Source organism: Nerophis lumbriciformis, linkage group LG06, assembly GCF_033978685.3.
Source record: "Nerophis lumbriciformis linkage group LG06, RoL_Nlum_v2.1, whole genome shotgun sequence".
Taxonomy (NCBI): domain Eukaryota; kingdom Metazoa; phylum Chordata; class Actinopteri; order Syngnathiformes; family Syngnathidae; genus Nerophis; species Nerophis lumbriciformis.
The window spans coordinates 30560951-30583473 of record NC_084553.2 but is presented as its reverse complement, the minus strand read 5'-3'; the positions used below and the strand labels follow the sequence as shown (position 1 = coordinate 30583473).

Genomic DNA, 22523 nt, shown 5'->3' with positions numbered 1-22523 from the left:
TGTTGTTACACCCTCCGACAACACACCGACGAGGCATGATGTCTCCAAAGTACGGAAAACAGTCGAAAAAACGGAAAATAACAGAGCTGATTTGACTCGGTGTTTGTATTGTGTTTGAGAAAATGGCGGATTGCTTCCTGATGTGACGTCACGTTGTGACGTCATCGCTCCGAGAGCGAATAATAGAAAGGCGTTTAATTCGCCAAAATTCACCCATTTAGAGTTCGGAAATTGGTTAAAAAAAATATATGGTCTTTTTTCTGCAACATCAAGGTATATATTGACGCTTACATAGGTCTGGTGATAATGTTCCCCTTTAACACTTAATTTAACACTTCATTTAGGCCAAAAACATGTACAATATGCTTAAGAAACCTTTTTTATCTGTATTGTAGCTTCAGCTGTGACATTAAAAGCGCATTGTAGCGAAGAACAGCCGTATTACTTTTTAGAAATGAAAGCTCCTGGACATTTGGTGGGAATGGGACAAAAGATGGATGTTTGTCGTCAGTAAGTTGCAGTAACCTGTTCAGTGGCCATGTGGTTAGAGTGTCCGCCCTGAGATGGGTAGGTCGTGAGTTCAAACCCCGGCCGAGTCATACCAAAGACTATAATAGTGGGACCCATTACCTCCCTGCTTGGCATGCAGCATCAAGGGTTGGAATTGGGGGTTAAATCACCAAAAATGATTCCCGGGCATGGCCACTGCTGCTGCCTACTGCTCCCCTCACCTCCCAGGAGGTGAACAAGGGGATGGGTCAAATGCAGAGGACACATTTCACTACACCTAGTGTGTGTTTGACAATCATTGGTACTTTAACTTTAACTTGAGAAAAAAAAACATGATCATGTTTGAAAGTCCTGTCTTGTTGATGAGCATGTGTTTTGTCTTTGTGCAGGATAACAAAGATGGCTGGAAAACGAGGAATAGGCTCATCCAAAGGGAGAGGCCAGCTGGCAGAGAGTCACCCACGCAGGTAAGCCACCAACACATTAGACATTAATAATGACATTAATAATAATGACATCCGATCGAAGAACTGTATCATTAATTCTACCAGTAGAAAAATAATAATGCTCAGTGCGGACTGACATTGTCTGGGAGGCATTGAACGAACCTCTTTTAGCTTCAAGAGAGTCAAAATATTACATCCATCTTTGAGTATGATGCAAGTATAGTTGTACACCGTTATATATTAATAAACATATTGCAATCATTTCATTTTATTTTTAAAAACAACAGACCATTTAAACAAACAAGTATCCCCAATACAATATCTTCATCTGCAAAAACAAACCCCACAACAATAATATTAATAATCAAATGTAAAGGAAAGAAAGAAACAAGGTGTGCATCAGAAAAGTATCAGGAAGAATCAAAAGCTTATGATGTCCTGCCCCATTAGTCAGATAATCTAATTCTTAATACGTTACAATACATAATCGCTTGATACTTGACAGTATCAACCATACTAATAAATATCATATTTAATTTCATTCAAATATACTCACAATAATAACATGTGCATTATGATGATTATGGGTTTTGCACATGGCTGACAAAGTGACATAGATGTATGTTGTATCAGACTATTATTTTAGGCTGTTTACAAATAGATATTAATCAGTCTCACCAGGATTTTGTGATGGTGACAATCCCCAAAAAATGTGCAGCCTCACAACTTCCCCGCATGGCATGTTCACCAATCAAATTTGTATCTAAGCGGCGCTCATCAACTGTCCAATCAAAACTTGTGTTTGTTTCTTGTGTAGACAACGCAGAAACAACAACGTGTACCAACATATTAACTCTTAATTGATCAAATGAGGTACCTCAGACATACTTCCTCTTCCTGTCTACAGTGCTCTAAGCCTTCTGGGTAATGTAGCATATAAACAATTACTTTCTAGTTTACATGTAGTTATATACTTATTTAACATTCATTTATCCAAGGTAAAACAATTAAGAACAGGTTTTAATTTGTCATGCTGACCTAGCAAAGAAGTAACCTTTACATGACCAAGATGTTGACGTGTGATGAAAATATCTCATTGTTTCTCATTTACCAACTAAAATTACCGCTATTGATCGCTCTCAACTGTTCACAAATGCTCAAATGTGCGAGGTTAAAAATGTTTTGGAATGTTAATGAATGTTTAAGCTGGACAAACACTTTTCAAGCGTCAAACATACATGAAGGTCTGCAACGGAGCAGACAGTGGACAATAAGGAAGTCTTTGGGGTGTTTTTTTCTGTAATTATGATTAATAATTACCATCATTACTTAGAAATAAATTAAAAAAGAACACTAATTTGACAATTAGCTTTGAGTATGTGCTTTTACTGCCATAGAGCATCTACTTTTAAGCAGTGTTGGGACTAACGCGTTACAAAGTAACGCGTTACTGTAACGCCGTTAGATTCGGCGGTAACTAGTAATCTAACGCGTTATTCTTTTATATTCAGTAATTCAGTTACCGTTACTACATGATGCGTTACTGCGTTATTTTACGTTACTTTTTTTGTAGTATAAAGTGTGTTTTATCGGAGGGCTGCTGTGTCGTTCTGATTCTTCTTGTGTCACAAGCCGGAGAAGAGAGAGAGACACGCGCTCTGTGTGTGAGTGTGAGTGTGAGTGTGTGGAGGGAGGAGAGGGGGGAGGGGGGCGTGTCTGATCATGGCGGAGCCAGAAGTCGAGTTTGCTAACATGGAGATATTTTCACTACTTTTCTTTTGTCGAGCACAAAGAAAATAACAATTTAGTTAAATGTAAATTGTGCTTTGGATCAAAGATCCCATCTACTGCCCAAAACAGCAATTCAAATCTGCTGAAACAAGCTACATAGCAACATGCTTCGACGAAGCTAGTAAAGAGAGACAGAGACTCCAATGACACTTCACCATGTAAGGATTAACTCTGCCTCTGCTCATATTTCAGAACTGAAGGTACACCCACTCTGTCAATCATAAAGAGGGATGCTAGTGGGCCAGGCCAATCTTTCCTTATCTCTAAACTAAAACTGGGGAAATGTGTAGAGTGTTCTGGGCTTCAGACATGATTTTGTGTCAGAATTTCTTGAGGAAAAAATGCCTGGTTAGGCTTTGTGTATGTAGTGTGTGCCTTTCTTGCTTTACAGCTATGCTGTTATTATGCTGTTTGTTACTTATGTATGTTATGTTGCAGCTATTTAAAATAGTTTTGTCAATTTGTTCTGGCCAGAAACAAATTGGCCTTTGTAACATATCTTTGTCTTTGTGTGTTGTATGTCGACCACATTGCTTAGCAGAGTTCAGTGATACAAATGCATGTCAAGTTGATCAACAGATTGTATTATTCTCCAGTGCAATAACAGTACTGAAATAAAGGCTAAAAGGGCATTAATTGGAGCTTTAAAAAAAAAGAAGAAAAAAAGAAGTAACTAAATAGTTACTTTTCACAGTAACGCATTACTTTTTGGTGTAAGTAACTGAGTTAGTAACTGAGTTACTTTTGAAATGAAGTAACTAGTAACTATAACTAGTTACTGTTTTTCAGTAACTAACCCAACACTGCTTTTAAGTCTGTGTGCCACAAAATGAGTAAATACAGTACTTGTGTTCCAATTTTTTTTAGAAATCCTTTAAGCTTAGGGTTACTAGGAATACTTAAAAAATTCATAAGCTTTAAAAGATTGCAACTTTGGCTGCAACTTTAAGAAACAGCTACCACCAGTAGAGACATTTTAGGCCGCAACCATCACAAAAAGTCTGTGAACTCCCAAAGGGACTGATTAAACTATAACAAATACAGAAACATAATAGCCTCTAAAAGGAAATGTTCATTTTATGTCATCGATAATGATAAATTAACCCGCTTGCTGGCAATTTCATGTCGAGACAATGAACACGGTTGTAATTTGAGACCCCAAAGTCTCGCATTGAAGCACTTAAATCTATCAATGTCTCTCAGGTTCACGCTTCTTTATTAGTCATATCAGCCATGAACAGTGTATGCAGGTAAACAATGCAATGTAGACACAAGATTACCATAGCTAGACTACACAGAAGTACACAGAATTTAAACAGGAGACATTAAATATTTGTAGATTGCTCTGCTCATCATCTTAGCTTTGCTCCACTGGCTGCTGGAGGTCCAAAAGGCAGAAAGGACAGCAGCTCAGGTTCAAGGTTGCAGAAACACGACACCCTCAGTTCAACCTCCTTGGTTTTTGACGCCTGTTCCCAACTTCCTGTTTCCATTGTTGAGCAGCAACAGTAGTGCAAATACTTAATATGCTGCACACATGTACTGTAAGCATGTGCAACAAACACAAATTGTGCACGCACCGGCAGGATGCACACAAACGCACGGTCCGAGCTGAACGAAACCTGAGCAGTGTGTCCTTGTCTCCCTCAGCCCCTGGGTGACATGACCAATGGGCTGTCAGAGCCCTCGCTGCAGCATCATGGCCCCAAAATGTACGGCGTGGTGCAGAGGAACAACTCCAGCAGAGTACCAGAAGTGAGGGCGCGAGAGTGGACTGTCCATCACCTTCATGATGAAATGAAGTACATCAGGGAGGTGAGTGGCGGATGTGAGACACTTGGAACACACACACACACACACACACACACACACACACACACACACACACACACACACACACACACACACACACACACACACACACACACACACACACACACACACACACACACACACTGTTGTGATATCTGCTGGCTTGTTTGTGAGATGGTAGATCCTATCTGCATGCTTTCTCCTTGTGTGTTTATTCAGGTGAGAGATTCTCTGGAGAAGGTTAGAGAGCGCATGTATGGGCAGTTTGGCGGCATGCAGCAGTCTGTGCACAAACTCTCACAGGAAATGAGGGTGAGAAACATCATGTGATTACAAAACGTACATGTTTGCTGATGCTCCATACGCATTACATCTCTATAAATAATAATAATAATAATAATAATGCATTTTATTAATGTATGCTCTGGCTGCATTAACTCATGTGGTAGAACATTTCTTTTTTGACAGTCAAATTGTATTTGTGTCCAAATATTGGGATCTTTTTTTTTTAAGTTCATTTAAATTGTGCAAGCGAGCAATAACTTGTGATTAATCATGATTAATCTAAATTCAACAGAGTGATTAATCTGGTTTAAACATGTAATTTTTTGATTTGGTGCTGTACGTTTAATATTAATTGAACAACCATATGCATTTATTAACCAATTTAATTGTATTATTTATGATACCATTTTTTTTATTGATAAAAATGGACTTGATTTGTTTTTTGTGCCGCAGACAAAAATAATCTAACTTTATGTTTTCCCTAAAATGGTTTTAAATGAATATATGTATTATACCTATTATAATATTCCAAATTTGATTAAGTACCTTGCAACTTTGCACACAGCTAGACCTACTTGCTCTAAACAATTTGATTGGAGCTGAATGTGAATCATCTCTAAATTTTCTGTGTACTTTACAACTATGGCCCAGGAAGTTACGCTTGTTAAAATAGTTATTGGACAAACCCCAAAACCAGTGAAGTTGGCACGTTATGTAAATGGTCAATAAAAACAGAATACAATGATTTGCAAATCCTTTTCAGCTTATATTCAATTGAATAGACTGCATAGACAAGATATTTAATGTTCGAACTGAGAAACTTATTTTCTTTTTTTTTTTGCAAATACTTATTAAGTTGTAATTTAATGGCAGCAACACATTGCACAAAGTTGGCACAGGGGCATTTTTACCACTGTGTTACATGGCCTTTCCTTTTAACAACCTTTAGTAAACGTTTGGGAACCGAGGAGACCAATTTTTCAAGCTTGATGTACAGCTTAAGTTGTTCAACAGTCCGGGGTCTCCGTTGTGGTATTTTAGAATTCATAATGCGCCACACATTTTCAATGGGAGACAGATCTGGACTACAGGCAGGCCAGTTTAGTACCCACACTCTTTTACTATGAAGCCACGTTGTTGCAACACTTGGCTTGGCATTGCTGAAATAATCAGGGGCGTCCATGATAACGTTACTTGAATGGCAACAAATGTTGCTCCAAAACCTGTATGTACCTTTCAGCATTAATGGTGCCTTCACAGATGTGTAAGTTACCCATGCCTTGGGGACTAATACACCCCCATACCATTACAGATGCTGGCTTTTGGACTTTGCGCCTATAACAACCCGGATGATTATTTTCCTCTTTGTTCCGAAGGACACAACGTCCACAGTTTCCAAAATTAATTTGAAATGTAGACTTGTTGTTATGATCCGCTGCCCGGATCATATTTTTTGTTTACGTTTTCAAGATACTTGTGTTTTTGGTTAGTTTTGGACTCCTTGAGTGCCTGTTTTGTACACCTGAGTTTGTTGCCATGGCTGCTTATTATTTTCACCTGCCGCGTTTGTTCCCGACACGCACCTGTTTGTCATCACTGACATTATTATTTAAGCCTGTCCTCCCTGTCATTCGTTCTTGCTTCGTAGTTTGCTTTTTGCAACAGTTGACGACTTTTGTTCTTTTTCTGTACCTGCTAGCTTCCACGCTAGGTTCTGTTAATCGCTAGCTCCCACGTTAGCCTTCCGTAGTTTTTACCTTATGTGCTATGAGCACCCTTTTCTTTGTTTCTTCTGAGTTATTCCGTAAATAAATCATTTCTTTTAACTTCACGCTGTGTCCGAAGTCCGTTGCATCCTGGGAGAACGAAACCCCGCATCACCATGCGCCCCGGTCGTCACAGTACGAAGCAAGCAAAGAGTTATTTCGCATCGGGCATGACGGAGGTGGATGAAGAAGGTGCGTGGATGGTCCTCCGAGCGATGGAGGCAGAGACGCTCCGCTGCAATCCAGATGACGAGATGATATGGGGACCTGGAGGTGTTCTGGTCCCGATCGACGAGGTCCGCTCTCAGCCCGCTCGCACGCGTCAGCGAAGGCGGAATTCGCACAAAACGGCTTCAGCTCGCGACAGAGACGCGCCACCCCCGCAATTCTTCCCTCCGGAACACAGCCAAGCAGCCCAGGATTCCCCTCCGCCGATGTTTGGTAATCCCATCACTCACTTTGCCAAACAGTTCACTGATTGGGCTGTCAGTCAGCTGGAGACCCGCGCGGATGACGTCATCCCGTCCACTGGTGATGACGTCATAGACGAAGACATTTTTTTAAATTCAGTCAACTCTTTCTGTCAGCCGCCTCCAAATGACTTTAATTCTACAATTAAGCATTATCAGGACATTTTTTTAAAATATAAGTCTAGTCAGTCCCAGTCACATTCTGGTTTTCAAGCCCCACCCCCTATGGCTCAAGCTCCGCCCACTCCTCTGTTTTCTCCTTCCTGGTCGTCCCTACAGTCCACTATTGAAGAGCAGAATAGACAATTTGGACAATCAAAAGGGGTGGAGCCTACCCACCTCCTCACCTCCTCCCTCCCACCCCTAAAGACTGTTCCAGACTGCACAAGACGCGTCTGGGATCCGCTTCTTGAGGGGGGGGCTAGTACTGGGTGCTTTTCTAGTGGGCGGGCACAGCTGCGCCCAGCCAAGCCTAAACCTCCATGCCGGCCTCCGCCACCAGACCTTCGGCATGCTAAGCCGCAACCCCCGGCCAGGCCACCTCCGCCAAAGTCACGCCCAGCACCTGCTCCACGTCTGGTTTCCACACCAGCACCGATTCAAAGTCTGGTTTCCGCACCAGCACCTGTTTCCACGGCAACGACAACGACAGCCCGGACGCCTGCCACTCTGACGCCACCATCAACCCTGGTGGTCCTGCAAACACCATCCTCTCCACCTCCTGCTCCATCGCTGAAATGCACACGAGACCCCGCAGTGACCGACCAAGTAAAAAGGGCATTGCACCAACAGGCCAAACAACTTGGACAACAGGAGGAACAGTTTGGCGTTCTTGGGGCTTGCGTCAACGCCATGGCGGAACGCCAAGACGCCCGCCTTGACGCTTTGGAGAGACAGCTGGGAAGTATACTCACCGCTCTGCAGGTGATGATTCCCCCTACGGCCAACCCAGCAGTCCAGCTGAGACATTCACCACCCGCAGATACTCCGTTGCCTGCTCCGCCCACGCCGACAGACGAGCCGCCTGCTCCGCCTCTGGCTCCGCCCACTCCGACAGACGAGCCGCCTGCTCCGCCTCTGGCTCCGCCCACGCCGACAGCGATGACGCTTCCTGTTTCCACGGCGACGACGCTTCCTGTTGCCACGGTGACGACGCCTCCTGCTTCCACGGCGACGACGCCTCCTGCTTCCACGGCGACGACGACTCCTCCTGCTTCCACGGCGACGACGACTCCTCCTGCTTCCACGGCGACGACGACTCCTCCTGCTTCCACGGCGACGTCTGCTCTCTCCGTTGGACCTTTCCAGGGCGCCGCCACCTTCCTCGCCCTCATCGTCGTCTCAGCGACCTCGGGTGGTCTGGCTGCGCAAGCGGCGCTCTCGGAGGTTAGAGTATGGACGCCAGTGGCGCAAACAGCAGCGACACCCGAGACGTAGTCGCAGAACTCTCCGGCTGCTGAACTTCTGGCGCCACTCACGCCCACCTTCTCGGCAGCCACGAATGTGGCCTTTCCGTGGTCGCCCGCCTCGCCTCCGGCAGCGGCGTTCCATTCGCCGCCGCCACCTGACTCGTCCCCGGTGGATTCGGGGACACGTGACCTGGCGACCCTCCGCCAAATCCTCCCTCCACCCTCCCTTGACTCTTGAACTTTGTTATAGTTGGGGGGATTTTAGTTTTTCCAGGGGACATCTGGAATCTGTCCCTTAAGGGGGGGGTACTGTTATGATCCGCTGCCCGGATCATATTTTTTGTTTACGTTTTCAAGATACTTGTGTTTTTGGTTAGTTTTGGACTCCTTGAGTGCCTGTTTTGTACACCTGAGTTTGTTGCCATGGCTGCTTATTATTTTCACCTGCCGCGTTTGTTCCCGACACGCCCCTGTTTGTCATCACTGACATTATTATTTAAGCCTGTCCTCCCTGTCATTCGTTCTTGCTTCGTAGTTTGCTTTTTGCAACAGTTGGCGACTTTTGTTCTTTTTCTGTACCTGCTAGCTTCCACGCTAGGTTCTGTTAATCGCTAGCTCCCACGTTAGCCTTCCGTAGTTTTTACCTTATGTGCTATGAGCACCCTTTTCTTTGTTTCTTCTGAGTTATTCCGTAAATAAATCATTTCTTTTACCTTCACGCTGTGTCCGAAGTCCGTTGCATCCTAGGAGAACGAAACCCCGCATCACCATGCGCCCCGGTCGTCACACTTGTCAGACCACAGAACAATTTTCGACTTTGCATCAGTCCATCTTAGATGAGCTCGGGCCCAGCGAAGCTGGCGGCCTTTCTGGGTGTTGTTGATAAATGACTTTCACTTTGCATAGTAGATTTTTAACTTGCACTTACAGATGTAGTGACAAACTGTGGTTACTGACAGTGGTTTTCTGAAGTGTTCCTGAGCGCATGTGGTGATATCCTTTACACACTGATGTCGCTTTTTGTTACAGTACCGCCTGAGGGATGGAAGGTCCGTTTACGTGCAGTGATTTCTCCTGATTCTTACGACCTTTTGATGATATTACGAACCGTAGATGGTGAAATCCCTAAATTCCTTTCAATAGCTGGTTGAGAAATGTTGTTCTTAAACTGTTAGACAATTTGCTCTAGCGTTTGTTCACAAAGTGGTGACCCTCGCCCCATCGTTGTTTGTGAATTACTGAGCATTTCATGGAAGCTGCTTTTATACCCAATCATGGTACCCACCTGTTCCCAATTAGCCTGTTCACCTGTGGGCTGTTCCAAAGTGTTTGATGAGCATTCCTCAACTTTTTCAGTCATTTTTGCCACTAGTGCCAGCGTTTTTGAAACATGTTGCAGGCATCAAATTATAAATGAGCTAATATTTGCAAAAAATAACAAAGTTTACCAGTTCGAACGTTAGGTATCTTGTCTTTGCAGTCTATTCAATTGAATATAAGTTGAAAATGATTTGCAAATCATTGTATTCTGTTTTTATTTACGATTTACACAACGTGCCAACTTCAATGGTTTTGTGTTTTGTAAGTTATTCTGGTTAAATTGAATGCGATCGTTAGAATAATGTTATATATATATATATATATATATATATATATATATATATATATATATATATATATATATATATATATATATATATATATGATTCGATTACAATTCAGGAGCTTCAATTCGATTGTTGTATGTTGATGTATATGTATCTCATCATTTGCTGTATCATTTACACGTGTTTTTACAGGTTGCCAACTCCCGCCGCAGGAATCTAGAGTCGGAGGTGAAAATCCGCACGGCAGCCATGGAGAAATTTGATCAGATGAACAGCTCCCTTATGTCTACCAATATCGGCCTGCAGGTGACCAATAACGACCATGAAGACATTTGTGTGCGTATAGTGTTGCAGTAAGAAGTGTACCATTTGTGTTGCCTTTGCAGAAATCCCTCCTAGATAACTGTCAAACCCGATTGGACACGAGGGACGAGGTGAAGAATTTGCGCAGCACCTGTGAGAAAACAGAAGAAGAGTTGAGAGCCAAGGAGAGAGAGTTGGCTGCAGCACACGCCGAAAACCAACATCTGAGACTTCAGGTTGGATGTTTGTGCAGAAAGACACTTTACTGTTACTGTGGATGTACCTGCTCTGACACATTCATGGACACAGTCGTCACCCTACAGGTGTGACAAGTCTGCCTCAGTCTGTTAAGAGACGTCGGACAGGTTGTGCAGTATTGAGTGAGAAAAGATGACACCTTCAACACACACAATGTATTGTTTGCATGTGTCCTGACCGGTTTAGCACACTGCGTTCCATTATAGAACTTACTGGTGTGACGAGCAGCAATCATCAAAATAGTCCTAAAAATTTTTACAGGCACCAGGTAATACAAGAGCTGTATCAAGAACACTGCCTTTAAAATTATAAATACCAATGCACGGTGACAGACGGCCACAATGTATTCCACCAGATATCTAAACGTTTCTATTTTCTTATGCATTCTACTACATTCAGTCGTATGAAAAAAATAGAACATCTTCGGGTATGTGAATGAATTGGATTGCATGAGAAAATGGGGAAAAGTAGATGTCTGGCAGGATGAGTGCAAGCAAATCTTTGGCGCCCCCTATGGATGGTGCTGAAAATGCTTTGGAAAACATGCTTGTGTGCCTATAATGCAGAGTCCATCAATGTTTTATAATCATTAGACAATTTGTTAAGTCGGCAAATACATTTTGCTTGATGGCGGCCATGTTTTTCAACAAATCTTACTCAAAATGTTACCGACATGTGCTTGTCAGTCTCCTAAAGCTGTGGACCAAATTGTGTGGCGCTTCAGCTACTGTTACACAATGGGCCTGATCTACTAAAGGTTTGCATGCATTAAAACACGTGAAAACTTGGTTCTGCACCCAAAGCAATGATACAAAGCTCCTGTGCAGACAATTGCATTTCTTAAATCAGCAAAATAGAGAGTGCTTTTAACACCATTGAGTGTGTCTGTCCCAGTGACGTGCGGTGAGGTTCATGGCTGGTGAGGCACTGACTTCATCACAGTCAGATTTACAAACATATGAACCCTAAAGAGTATCTTATTCACTATTTGATTGGCAGCAGTTAACGGGTTATGTTTAAAAGCTCATACCAGCATTCTTCCCTGCTTGGCACTCAGCATCAAGGGTTGGAATTGGGGGTTATTAAATCACCAAAAATTATTCCCGGGCGCAGCGCCGCTGCTGCCCACTGCTCCCCTCACCTCCCAGGGGGTGATCAAGGGGATGGGTCAAATGCAGAGGACAAATTTCACCACACCTAGTGTGTGTGTGACAATCATTGGTACTTTAACTTAACTTTAACTTTACACATACAAACTGTAGCACACAAAAAAGCACATTTAATAAAAGAAACGTTATTATGGTCTTATCTTTACTTATAAATGAAGTCCATGCGCCGCTCCTTCTGAACAAAAGCATCGATAACTTGTTTATAAAAGTCTTCCTTATCTTTCTTCAGTTTTAAAAGTCTCTCTGTCTCGATGGAGATCTTCCTTTAATTATTACCTCCTGCTTCGATTGAAAGTCCAGGTTAGAAAACTGTTCTGCCCTCACTATATGTGTTGAGGTTATACAGCTTGGCAGACAGCTAACAACCAATCCAGGACGTTCTAATAAAGTTCCAAAGCAGATGAATCAATTTAGGCTCTTTATTGTTGTTGATCTTGCTTTGTCTTGCACTGGACTTTTATTTATTTTTTTGTAAAACTGAAATACACACAATGACAATGTATAAGCTATATGATTCAATCAACACACTGAAATGCAATACACAATATGTAAACATCAGCTCCACACAAATACACAGCACCACCATCAAACAAACACTGCTGAGTGTTGAAACTATTTCTATGGTGGAAATACACGACCGGCAGCCATTTTAAGTCCTCAAACATCCATTAAATTAGTGCACAAAAATCGTTTTTCAATACACATCTTACTATCAAATTTAGCCACTTTCCACCTTCATATTGAGCCACATAAACAAGTTAAACAGTTTACTTACAGACTTATCTTTCCAAGGCTTGTAAGAGGTAACACAACTTGTCTACTTCTTATTGTCTCATGAACTGAACTAACATCGTAAATCGGAAGTGCCCAAACTGATGACGTGCAGCATTTTCCCATCGCCACAAGGTGTCAGTAATAGTCCACAATCAAACGGGCATAACAAAAACTGTTTTTTTTTAGATATGTAATCCTCCATGTTAAAAATCCAGGCGAGAGGAAAAAATAAACGATCACTAACTGTTGCTGCTTGTTGTCACTTATTCTGCAGCCGAGTAGTCGCAAAAATGATCCGGGATCACTAGCGCCCTCTACCACCATGAGGCAGGATTACTGCGAGCCTCAGCCAGTGCGTCTTCGCAGCCATTTTATGATTGCTCAGCACAAGAAATACGTTACACACATACAGTTGTTGACAAAATACACTGTACATTATATACCTCAGCTAACTAAACTATGGAAATGTATAATATAATTCATATAGCAATACGGTCTCACTGCACAGCAGGCCAGCAGTTAGCCGAGTCATTGCGCAATTCATGGCGAGGCTCAACTGGCTGCTGATCACCGCAAGTCTCTTCTCAGTATTTGAACGGAAAATGTGAAAATTCAGCGATTTTGAATGAAAATACCGTATTTTCCGCACCATAAGGCGCCCTGGGTTATAAGCCGCGCCTTCAATGAATGGCATATTTCAAAACTTTGTCCACCTATAAGCCGCCCCGTGTTGTAAGCCGCATCTAACTGCGCTAAAGGAATGTCAAAAAAACAGTCAGATAGGTCAGTCAAACTTTAATAATATATTAAAAACCAGCGTTCTAACAACTCTGTTCACTCCCAAAATGTACGCAAATGTGCAATCACAAACATAGTAAAATTCAAAATAGTGCAGAGCAATAGCAACATAATGTTGCTCGAACGTTAATGTCACAACACACAAAATAAACATAACGCTCACTTTCTGAAGTTATTCTTCATTCATAAATCCCTCGAATTCTTCCCCTTCGGTGTCCGAATTGAAAAGTTGGGCGAATGTGGGATCCAAAATGGCCGGCTCCGTCTCGTCGAAGTAATCGGAGTCAGTGTCGCTGTTGTCCAGCAGTTCCATGAATCCTGCCTTCCGGAAAGCTCGGACCACAGTTGTGACCGAAATATCTGCCCAGGCATTTACGATCCACTGGCAGATAGTGGCGTATGTCGTCTGGCGCTGTCTCCCTGTCTCCCTGTCTTGGTGAACGTCACGTGTGTTCGCCTTCTGTCATCCACTGTTCCCACGCAGTTAGCAGTCTAGCTTCGAATGCCCTGTTGACACCAATATCTAGCGGCTGGAGGTCTTTTGTCAATCCACCCGGAATGACGGCGAGTATTGAATTAAGCGCGTAAGCGTGTCTCTTAATGTGATGTTATGAGCTAGCAAATATAACAACTACACTACCCAGCATGCAACGATAGTGACGAGCATGCGCGGTAGCCCTGAGAAGCGTTGTTGTATGCTGGCAGTTAGAATGTGGTTATGAGCACGCTGTGAGTAAACGTTGAGAACTCAGTTAACACGCCTCGTCTGCATTATTTATAATTAGACAGACAACACACTTAATAGGAGCCATTTTGGGGTCTTTACATAAACACACAAATGGAAATGAAACGTCACATATCCCAGCATGCACCGCGCGCTTCTTCTTCTTCTACGGGGAAAAAAGATGGCGGCTGTTTACCGTAGTTGCGAGACCGAAACTTTATGAAAATTAATATTAATATTAACCCATATATAAGGCGCACCGGATTATAAGGCGCACTGTCAGCTTTTGCGAAAATTTGTGGTTTTTAGGTGCGCCTTATAGTGCGGAAAATACGGTAATCTAAACCTGGTGAAGTTAAATGGAACATAACGTTATAGTATAATCACTGGATACATATAACAATTTGATTTTATTTTTTTCTTTTTACATTTTTTTTCTTTCCATGATGGCACGTGAGGCCCCGCCTCACCTGCCTCCCCTGACTGCACGTCACTGGTCTGTCCTTATGTATATGCGGAATATGTGCTAATTATTAGAACACCCACAAAACTGGGAGGCGAAGATACAAATATAATCAAGTACAATTTGCAATGGGATTTATCAAGGCTAAAACTGTTCTGCGTCCGCTCTTTCACATCTATATTTAGCACGTCCAGAAAGTATGTGCAAACTAGCACAGTTATGTGCTGCAAAGACAGAAGATTGAGAGAGAGAATATTCTATCTGTATGCGAATCAGCATATTTGGACTGTCATAAATAAAAAATATTATAAATGTCTTCTATTCTGTAATGACATTTTATAATGTTATAGCTGCTCGATGACTTAAGGGGTTGATTAAATCAAATTTATTTGTTTTGGTGCTGGCTTGCATAAAAAAAAAGAAAACATCTTGCAATTTCTTGCATCTGAATCATTCCAGGTGTAAAATAACAACTATGGTGCCTCCCAGAGCACACCTTTGCCATGCTAAAAATAAGTTATGTTTATATATCACACTTTTATATTGCCCAAAAAAGGTGGATCATGTTATATTTTTTTGCTGCATATTCCACAACATAAGAAAGCAGCACAGGTTTGATCGTTGCAGCATATGATGTCATGGATTGTAGTGTCACCATGGTGACAGCCGGCATAGTACACATCAAAATCCTCATTTAAATAATGGCTCTGCACTTTTGCACTGCTTATAAATTGTGCAACCAGTCTTGGTAGGTTGTCCGCAAAACACCCGCTAGCAGTGCTCACAATGTTTTACTCTGAAGATATTATTTATTTGGATCTTACTAGATCGGGCCCTAACTGTTTTGTAGAGTGCATTGAGCTGTGTGGGAAATTTCTAAGTAGTCCCACCTACAGGACTGACTATCCCACTCATTGGAATATTTGCTATAATTAGTCAATGGTCACAGGGCTTCATGAAGAACTTCCTTCCTCAGCCAGCATTTAGAAGTCCCTTTTTCCTGCAGAACAAAAGCACCTTGCACAGTTTTTTGTCATCGATATGGAACATTCCGCTGAGCACGGTGATCATCTTTGCTTTTTTGTTCAGGTGGAATCTTCACGGGAGGCCAACAGTAAAGCCCTAATGGAGCTGTCCATGAGACTCCAAGGGGACTACGAGGAACAGCTGCTGGAAGAGCAAAGAAAACACAAAAAGGAGATTGAAATACTCCAGGTACTATTTGCTTTTTGATCAATGTGATACATCCATTGCCAAAAGAAAAGACACGGACTGAGACATTTCAAACAATGTTTTTGCTTACACAGGCCCAACTGGACGAATACATCAGACGGCTGGAGGAAGCAGAGCTGAACATCAAGATCGCAGAGGCCAAAATTGCAGAGAGGGATGAGAGGGTCTGTGAACTGGAGCGCCTGCTTGACTGCATGGGAACAGTAAGCACTGCAAAAAACAACAACATGGCTGCATGCACATTGTGTAAACACTAATCCAATCTCACAGGAAAAGAGTCAACTCCAGCAAAAACTGCAGGAATGTGAGCGTCGTCTTCGCTTGTTGGACCTGAGCGATACAACAGACGGGGCTGCAGCCATGAGGTATTTGATGTGTGTCCAACAAGAGAAGACAATACGCTGAGATTATTGGTCAAACAGCTGTTTCCGAGTTTTGTTTTGTTGACTCTTGGTGGCCTGCAGGTCCAAAGATCTACAAAATGAAGCTGGAAATCTCAGGGAGAGAATCAAACACTTAAACGACATGGTCTTCTGCCAGCAGCGGAAGGTCAAAGGGATGATTGAGGAGGTAAGACAGGTCATTTGTTTGGCCAATTTTGTTAAAACCACTGCAGGATAGGGGACCTTCATGTCAAACTAGGACATCTAGTAAAAACAAAACTGATTAGAGCTAGTGATAGCGATACAAATAGCAATATTTGGGGAAATAATGAATAAAGGTCCAGTATCAGTTGTCAAATCAGACACCATAAATATCCATTTTTAATGTAAAACTATATTATATTAATGTAGTTATTACATAGTTATTGCACCTGTTTGGAGGCCCAAACAGGTGCTTATAGTTAACTTTCTTAAATATCAGTTTTGCAGATGTATGAAAGAATATTATACTTTAGTACAGTAGAACTTCAACTTACGGAACTCATAACGCAAAACACTTGTATCTCAAATCAACGTCTGCCATTAAAATTAATTGAAATCATTTTAATTGGTGCTTGACCCTCTAAAACAATAAAATGTTAACATGTTAATTCAAAAAATAAATAAAATAACTTTTAGGTAAGACATTTTTATAAAAACAATACAATAGAACAGTGTTTTTCAACCTTTTTTGAGCCAAGGCACATTTTTTGCGTTGAAAAAATCCGAAGGCACACCACCAGCAGAAAACGAAAAAACGAAACTCAGTTGACAGTAAAAAGTCGTTGTCGCAATTGTTGGATACGACTTTAAAACATAACTATAGCTCTTGTCTCAAAGCAGGTGTACTGTCACCACATGTCACATGACATCATGACTTATTTTGAGTTTTGTGGTGTTTTCCTGTGTGTAGTGTTTTAGTTCTTGGCTTGCGCTCCTATTTTGGTGGCTTTTTCTCTTTTTTTTGTTATTTTCCTGTAGCAGTTTCATGTTTTTCTTTGAGCGATATTTCTCGCATCTACTGTACTTTGTTTTAGCAATCAAGAATATTTCAGTTGTTTGTATCCTTCTTTGTGGGGACATTGTTGATTATGATGTCATGCTCGGATGTACTTTTTGGACGCCGTCTTTGCGCCACAGTAAGTCTTTGCTGTCGTCCAGCATTCTGTTTTTGTTTCTATTGTAGCCAGTTCAGTTTTAGTTTTGTTCTGCATAGCCTTTCCTAAGCTTCAATGCATTTTCTTAGGGGCACTCATCTTTTGTCTATTTTTGGTTTAAGCATTATATACCTTTTTACCTGCACGCTGCCTCCAGCTGTTTCCGACATCTACAAAGCAATTAGCTACTGACTGCCACCTACTGATATGGAACAGTATTACACGGTTACTCTGCCGAGCTCTAGACAAAACCGACACTCAACAACAACACATACCGTATTTTTCGGAGTATAAGTCGCACCGTAGTATAAGTCGCACCTGCCGAAAATGCATAATAAAGAAGGAAAAAAACATACATAAATCGCACTGGAGCCCGACCAAACTATGAAAAAAACTGCGACTTATAGTCCGAAAAAAACGGTAATTTGCAGACTATAATTACTGGTTTGCCAAAAATATTTTTAACCCAAATAGGTGAAATTAGATAATTTCCCACGGCACACCAGACTGTATCTCACAGCACACTGGTGTGCCGCGGCACAGTGGTTGAAAAACACTGCAATAGAATGTACTACAAAAACTGAAGTAGATTTATGAAGAAGCAATGTAATAATAAACAACATTTAACTTGGAGCGGGGACTTCTACGGAGACAAAAAGGAGACAAACAGGAAATTAAATACCAGAAACTAATAATAATTGTCATGAGAGATTATGAGAACTTTTTAGTATGCGTCACTTAGTGGAAAAAGTTTGGACTCTCCCGTATCCAAGTACTGTGTATTAATCCTCACTTTTGAAGTCAGCTTTGTAAAGGAATACCTTGTGGATGTGCACTAACTGCCTACCGTCTCTGGTCTTAATAAAATTGTCTCAATCCCTGTATGCAATTCCTCTTGGAAAAGGACAAGCAGCAGTTTATGAGGAATAGGGAAAACATATTTTAATGTTTACAAAGAAATTACAATAACAGTGATTTTGAATTTCTACTATGACAAAGAATGACCAAAATGACACCATTTGATCTAAATCAGTTGTTTTTTACACTGTTGAAAATTGTGGAATCTTTCCAAAAAGTGTCAATCAAAGCTCAATGACAACATACTTGCTGTGACGCAACAGTAGCTACTAATCCTCTTTCCTGTTTAACGCACTGCCAGATTACAACTCTCATCTAATGACCTCACGCTTTCTTTTGATGTGGTGATAATGAGTGTTTTTTTTCCTGAAATTGTCAAGGTGCAAACACTACGAACTCAAGTCGCTCAGAAGGACATGTTCATCTCGGAGCTGCTGGACCGAATTGCAATGGTGGAGTGTGAGGTAAGATTGTGTGTTTGTGTGTTATTGTGCATGAGTGTGTCAAAGCGGGTTGGTGGAAGCAGGTAACTTTCTATTTGGTGCACACTGCTGGATAACCTCAACTTTGTGGAAACTTTTTGTGCGCCTTTCAAGCCACTTTCACATATACAAGGTGATTGTTGCAGTCTTTGCATGAAACCTCAACCTGACGGTCTTGTTTCCTCTTTTGCTTTTTCCTAGAATAATGAATTAGAAGACAAGCTCAAGTATTTTATGTCCACACAGAATAGTGAGCAAGAGGATGTGGGCACTGGGGAGATAGGACTAGTCTACAATATTCTCCCAAGGTAAGCGGCAGGTTGTTACATTGTGTTTAACGAAGGGTGTGTGGTATTGATGTGGGGTGGGGGGTGCGGTGTCTTTGTTTAACATCTGACTGTTCAAACAGAGTTGACGAAGTTCCTTGGCATGGTGTTGAACTTCCTACTCTGCATGAAGAGAGAGTTCTCAGTCCCATAGAACACTCTCCGTCTGATCCACCACCATTTGCCATACCACCTCCACCACCAATGTCACCTCCATTACCCATGGACCCTCCATTTTCACCCACACAACCGCCATTACCACCATTGCCTTTATCCTCCAGCCCACCTTCATCACCCACACAAACTACACCCTACATATACCCACCATTTTCCCCCACACAACCGCCATTACGTCCACTGCCTTTATCCTCCAGCCCACCTTCATCACCCACACAAACTACACCCTACATATACCCACCATTTTCCCCCACACAACCGCCATTACGTCCACTGCCTTTATCCTCCAGCCCACCTTTATCACCCACACAAACTACACCCTACATATACCCACCATTTTCCCCCACACAACCGCCAATACGTCCACTGCCTTTATCCTCCAGCCCACCTTCATCACCCACACAAACTACACCCTACATATCTCCACCATTTTCCCCCACACAACCACCATTACATCCACTGCCTTTATCCTCCAGCCCACCTTTATCACCCACACAAACTGCACCCTACATATACCCACCATTTTCCCCCACACAACCGCCATTACGTCCACTGCCTTTATCCTCCAGCCCACCTTCATCACCCACACAAACTACACCCTACATATCTCCACCATTTTCACCCACACAACCGCCATTACGTCCACTGCCTTTATCCTCCAGCCCACCTTCATCACCCACACAAACTACACCCTACATATACCCACCATTTTCACCCACTCAACCGCCATTACGTCCACTGCCTTTATCCTCCAGCCCACCTTCATCACCCACACAAACTACACCCTACATTTACCCACCATTTTCACCCACACAACCGCAATTACGTCCACTGCCTTTATCCTCCAGCCCACCTTCATCACCCACACAAACTACACCCTACATATACCCACCATTTTCACCCACACAGCCTCCATTACCACCACTGCCTTTATCCCCAAGCCCACCTTCATCACCCACACAAACAACACCCCACATATACGCACCATTCTCACCCACAGAAACAACACCCAACATATACCCTCCATTATCACCCACACAACCTCCATTTCCACCACTACCCTTATCCCCTAGTCCACCATCATCACCCACACAAACACAACCCTACATATACTCACCATCATCACCCACACAAACAACACCCCAGGTAGACCCACCATCATCTCCCACAGAAACACCTGTTAGACAGCAGTATCCTTCACCCTACCTAACAATGCACACACAACCGAGGACGTTTAGGCCTAACAAACCTCCGCCCAGCAGGCTGGGGTCCACTTTGCTTCGCTACACGCCCGTTGAGTACAGCCGCTACTTAGAGGCCAACCCGACGCCGCCAAGCGAAACAGTCTACTCCAGCTCGATCTCATTTGAATCCCAAACCTCAGAGAGCTGGACCGGAGACGAGGTGGACACTCAGACGCCATCAAATCCAGACCAATCTTCAACGTCGTCTAGAAGAACAAGACCAAGGATACATTGCATGGATACACCTTTCACAAAATTAATGGACATAACAGCAAAAATAAACATAGAGTGATATACAAACATCATTTAGTTTTTGTAGATACATTTAACTTTTCTTTTTTTCTTTTCGTACAAGAAATACGACAGCTAGCGGTCCCTTAGTTTAGCAGAGGACAAATGCAGAGTCATTGTGAAATCCAATTTTTTCAAATAACTTTCTTTACTGTGTAAAACCTCTCCTATTTATGCACATTTTAGAAGAGCACAGTCCTACCAAATATTTGACGTTTATGTTCTTAGTATCAGTATAAATATAAGTACCAATCATTTTCTTATCAAAACTAATCTGATGATGATACTTAACAATATTTTAAGTTTAATTTGATTCAATGTATTCCTCATTTCCCTGCCCCCGTTGGGGTAAACTATGATCCTTGCTGAAGTTGCACTACACATATAAAGTGCAACTATATATATATATATATATATATGTATGTGTGTGTATAAAAAAAATAGAAGTTAAAATCTATATGTGTACATACTTTCTCATACAAAGTAACATATTTTATAAATTAGTGTTCTTTTATTTACAATCGTTATAATGTAACCCACACTGCAAATGTTGACTGCAAGTGAAGGTTGTACTGTGTATGCGTGTGTGTGTGTGTGTGTGTGTGCGTGCGTGTGTGTGTGTTTTCTTATCATTTTGTATTTGCCACTGTATGAATTAAAATGATATTTTGTAATGATCACATGACGCACAAGATATTTATTTACCTGAAATCCTGCTGTGGGAATATAAATATTAAACATCTCATTTGCTACAGGGTATGCTACATATTTTTATTATTTTTATTTATTATTAGATTATACAACTGTAAACAAAAAAGAGGACTTACATGCCACATGCACAAGTATGCAACTATTTGTGAAAGTTGGTTAGATTCCTTTCGCTGACTTGAATATTCATCATTGACAACATAATTTTTATGTTTTATTCGGATTCTTGAATCTGAGTTGAATAAACTGTTAATACAGGCCCAAAAGGATAATAGTTTTTTTTTATAGTACAAAAAAAATCGAACTTTTCTGGTCCGGTATGTCAAAATGAAAGAATAACTGCCATGTGGTCTTGTGCTGAAAAAAATGACACCAAACAAGGCAACGTTAACATTTTTGTTAGGAGTATATTTTCTATTACTGTAAGCAGCAAGTGAAGACATACTATGAAAACAATGCTTTTTCTATTTAAAACAATGTAAACAAAACCCACAGGTGAAAGGCTTGTTTCAACAAATCAAAGAGGTGTCCGGCGGAATTAGAAAAATTAATAAGTAAGTAAAAGGAAAACCTTAATAAAGTGCTACTATATTGTAACTACGGTATTAATATAAAATCATATAATAATGTAAATAACATTGTATATGAATATCAAGTGTATTATGGGCTGTGTAATCTCTACAGAAGTACTTCGGTCAACAGAATTCAATAATGCTGACTGCTGGGTAGTATTAATTGGGCACAGTTTTGAGTCCTTTCAAATAAATTCGTGCAGGGTTCCAGATGAAAAATAATTTATCCCTAGATCCCTGAGTAATACTTTTTAGCAGGAAGAAGTGCATCAAATTGGCTCATCCACAAATACAATTTTGCTGGTGTGTTAGATAATAAAGTAAAACATGAACAATGTTTCAGTCAATGATCAGGTCAGCTGATCAGCTGCTCCTGGAGTTACCCAAATCAAAGCGCAAGCTTAGAGGGGACAGGGCCTTCTCTGTTGTGGGTCCCAAACTCTGGAACAATCTCCCTCTGCATGTGAG

At 41.6% G+C, this 22523-nt stretch overlaps 1 protein-coding gene across 1 annotated transcript in view; it reads left to right on the top strand.

The window, feature by feature from the left end:
• myzap (myocardial zonula adherens protein) overlaps window positions 1-22523 on the top strand; it is a 59263-nt gene that overhangs the window by 22241 nt on the left and 14499 nt on the right. The window contains exons 3-15 of the mRNA XM_072913313.1: window positions 900-977; window positions 4398-4562; window positions 4779-4871; window positions 10289-10402; window positions 10483-10635; window positions 15675-15800; window positions 15893-16021; window positions 16089-16183; window positions 16283-16388; window positions 18636-18719; window positions 18939-19045; window positions 19147-20772; window positions 22168-22177. Coding sequence (XP_072769414.1) covers window positions 900-977; window positions 4398-4562; window positions 4779-4871; window positions 10289-10402; window positions 10483-10635; window positions 15675-15800; window positions 15893-16021; window positions 16089-16183; window positions 16283-16388; window positions 18636-18719; window positions 18939-19045; window positions 19147-20772; window positions 22168-22177 — 2886 coding nt within the window. The remainder of the gene's footprint in view (window positions 1-899; window positions 978-4397; window positions 4563-4778; window positions 4872-10288; window positions 10403-10482; window positions 10636-15674; window positions 15801-15892; window positions 16022-16088; window positions 16184-16282; window positions 16389-18635; window positions 18720-18938; window positions 19046-19146; window positions 20773-22167; window positions 22178-22523) is intronic.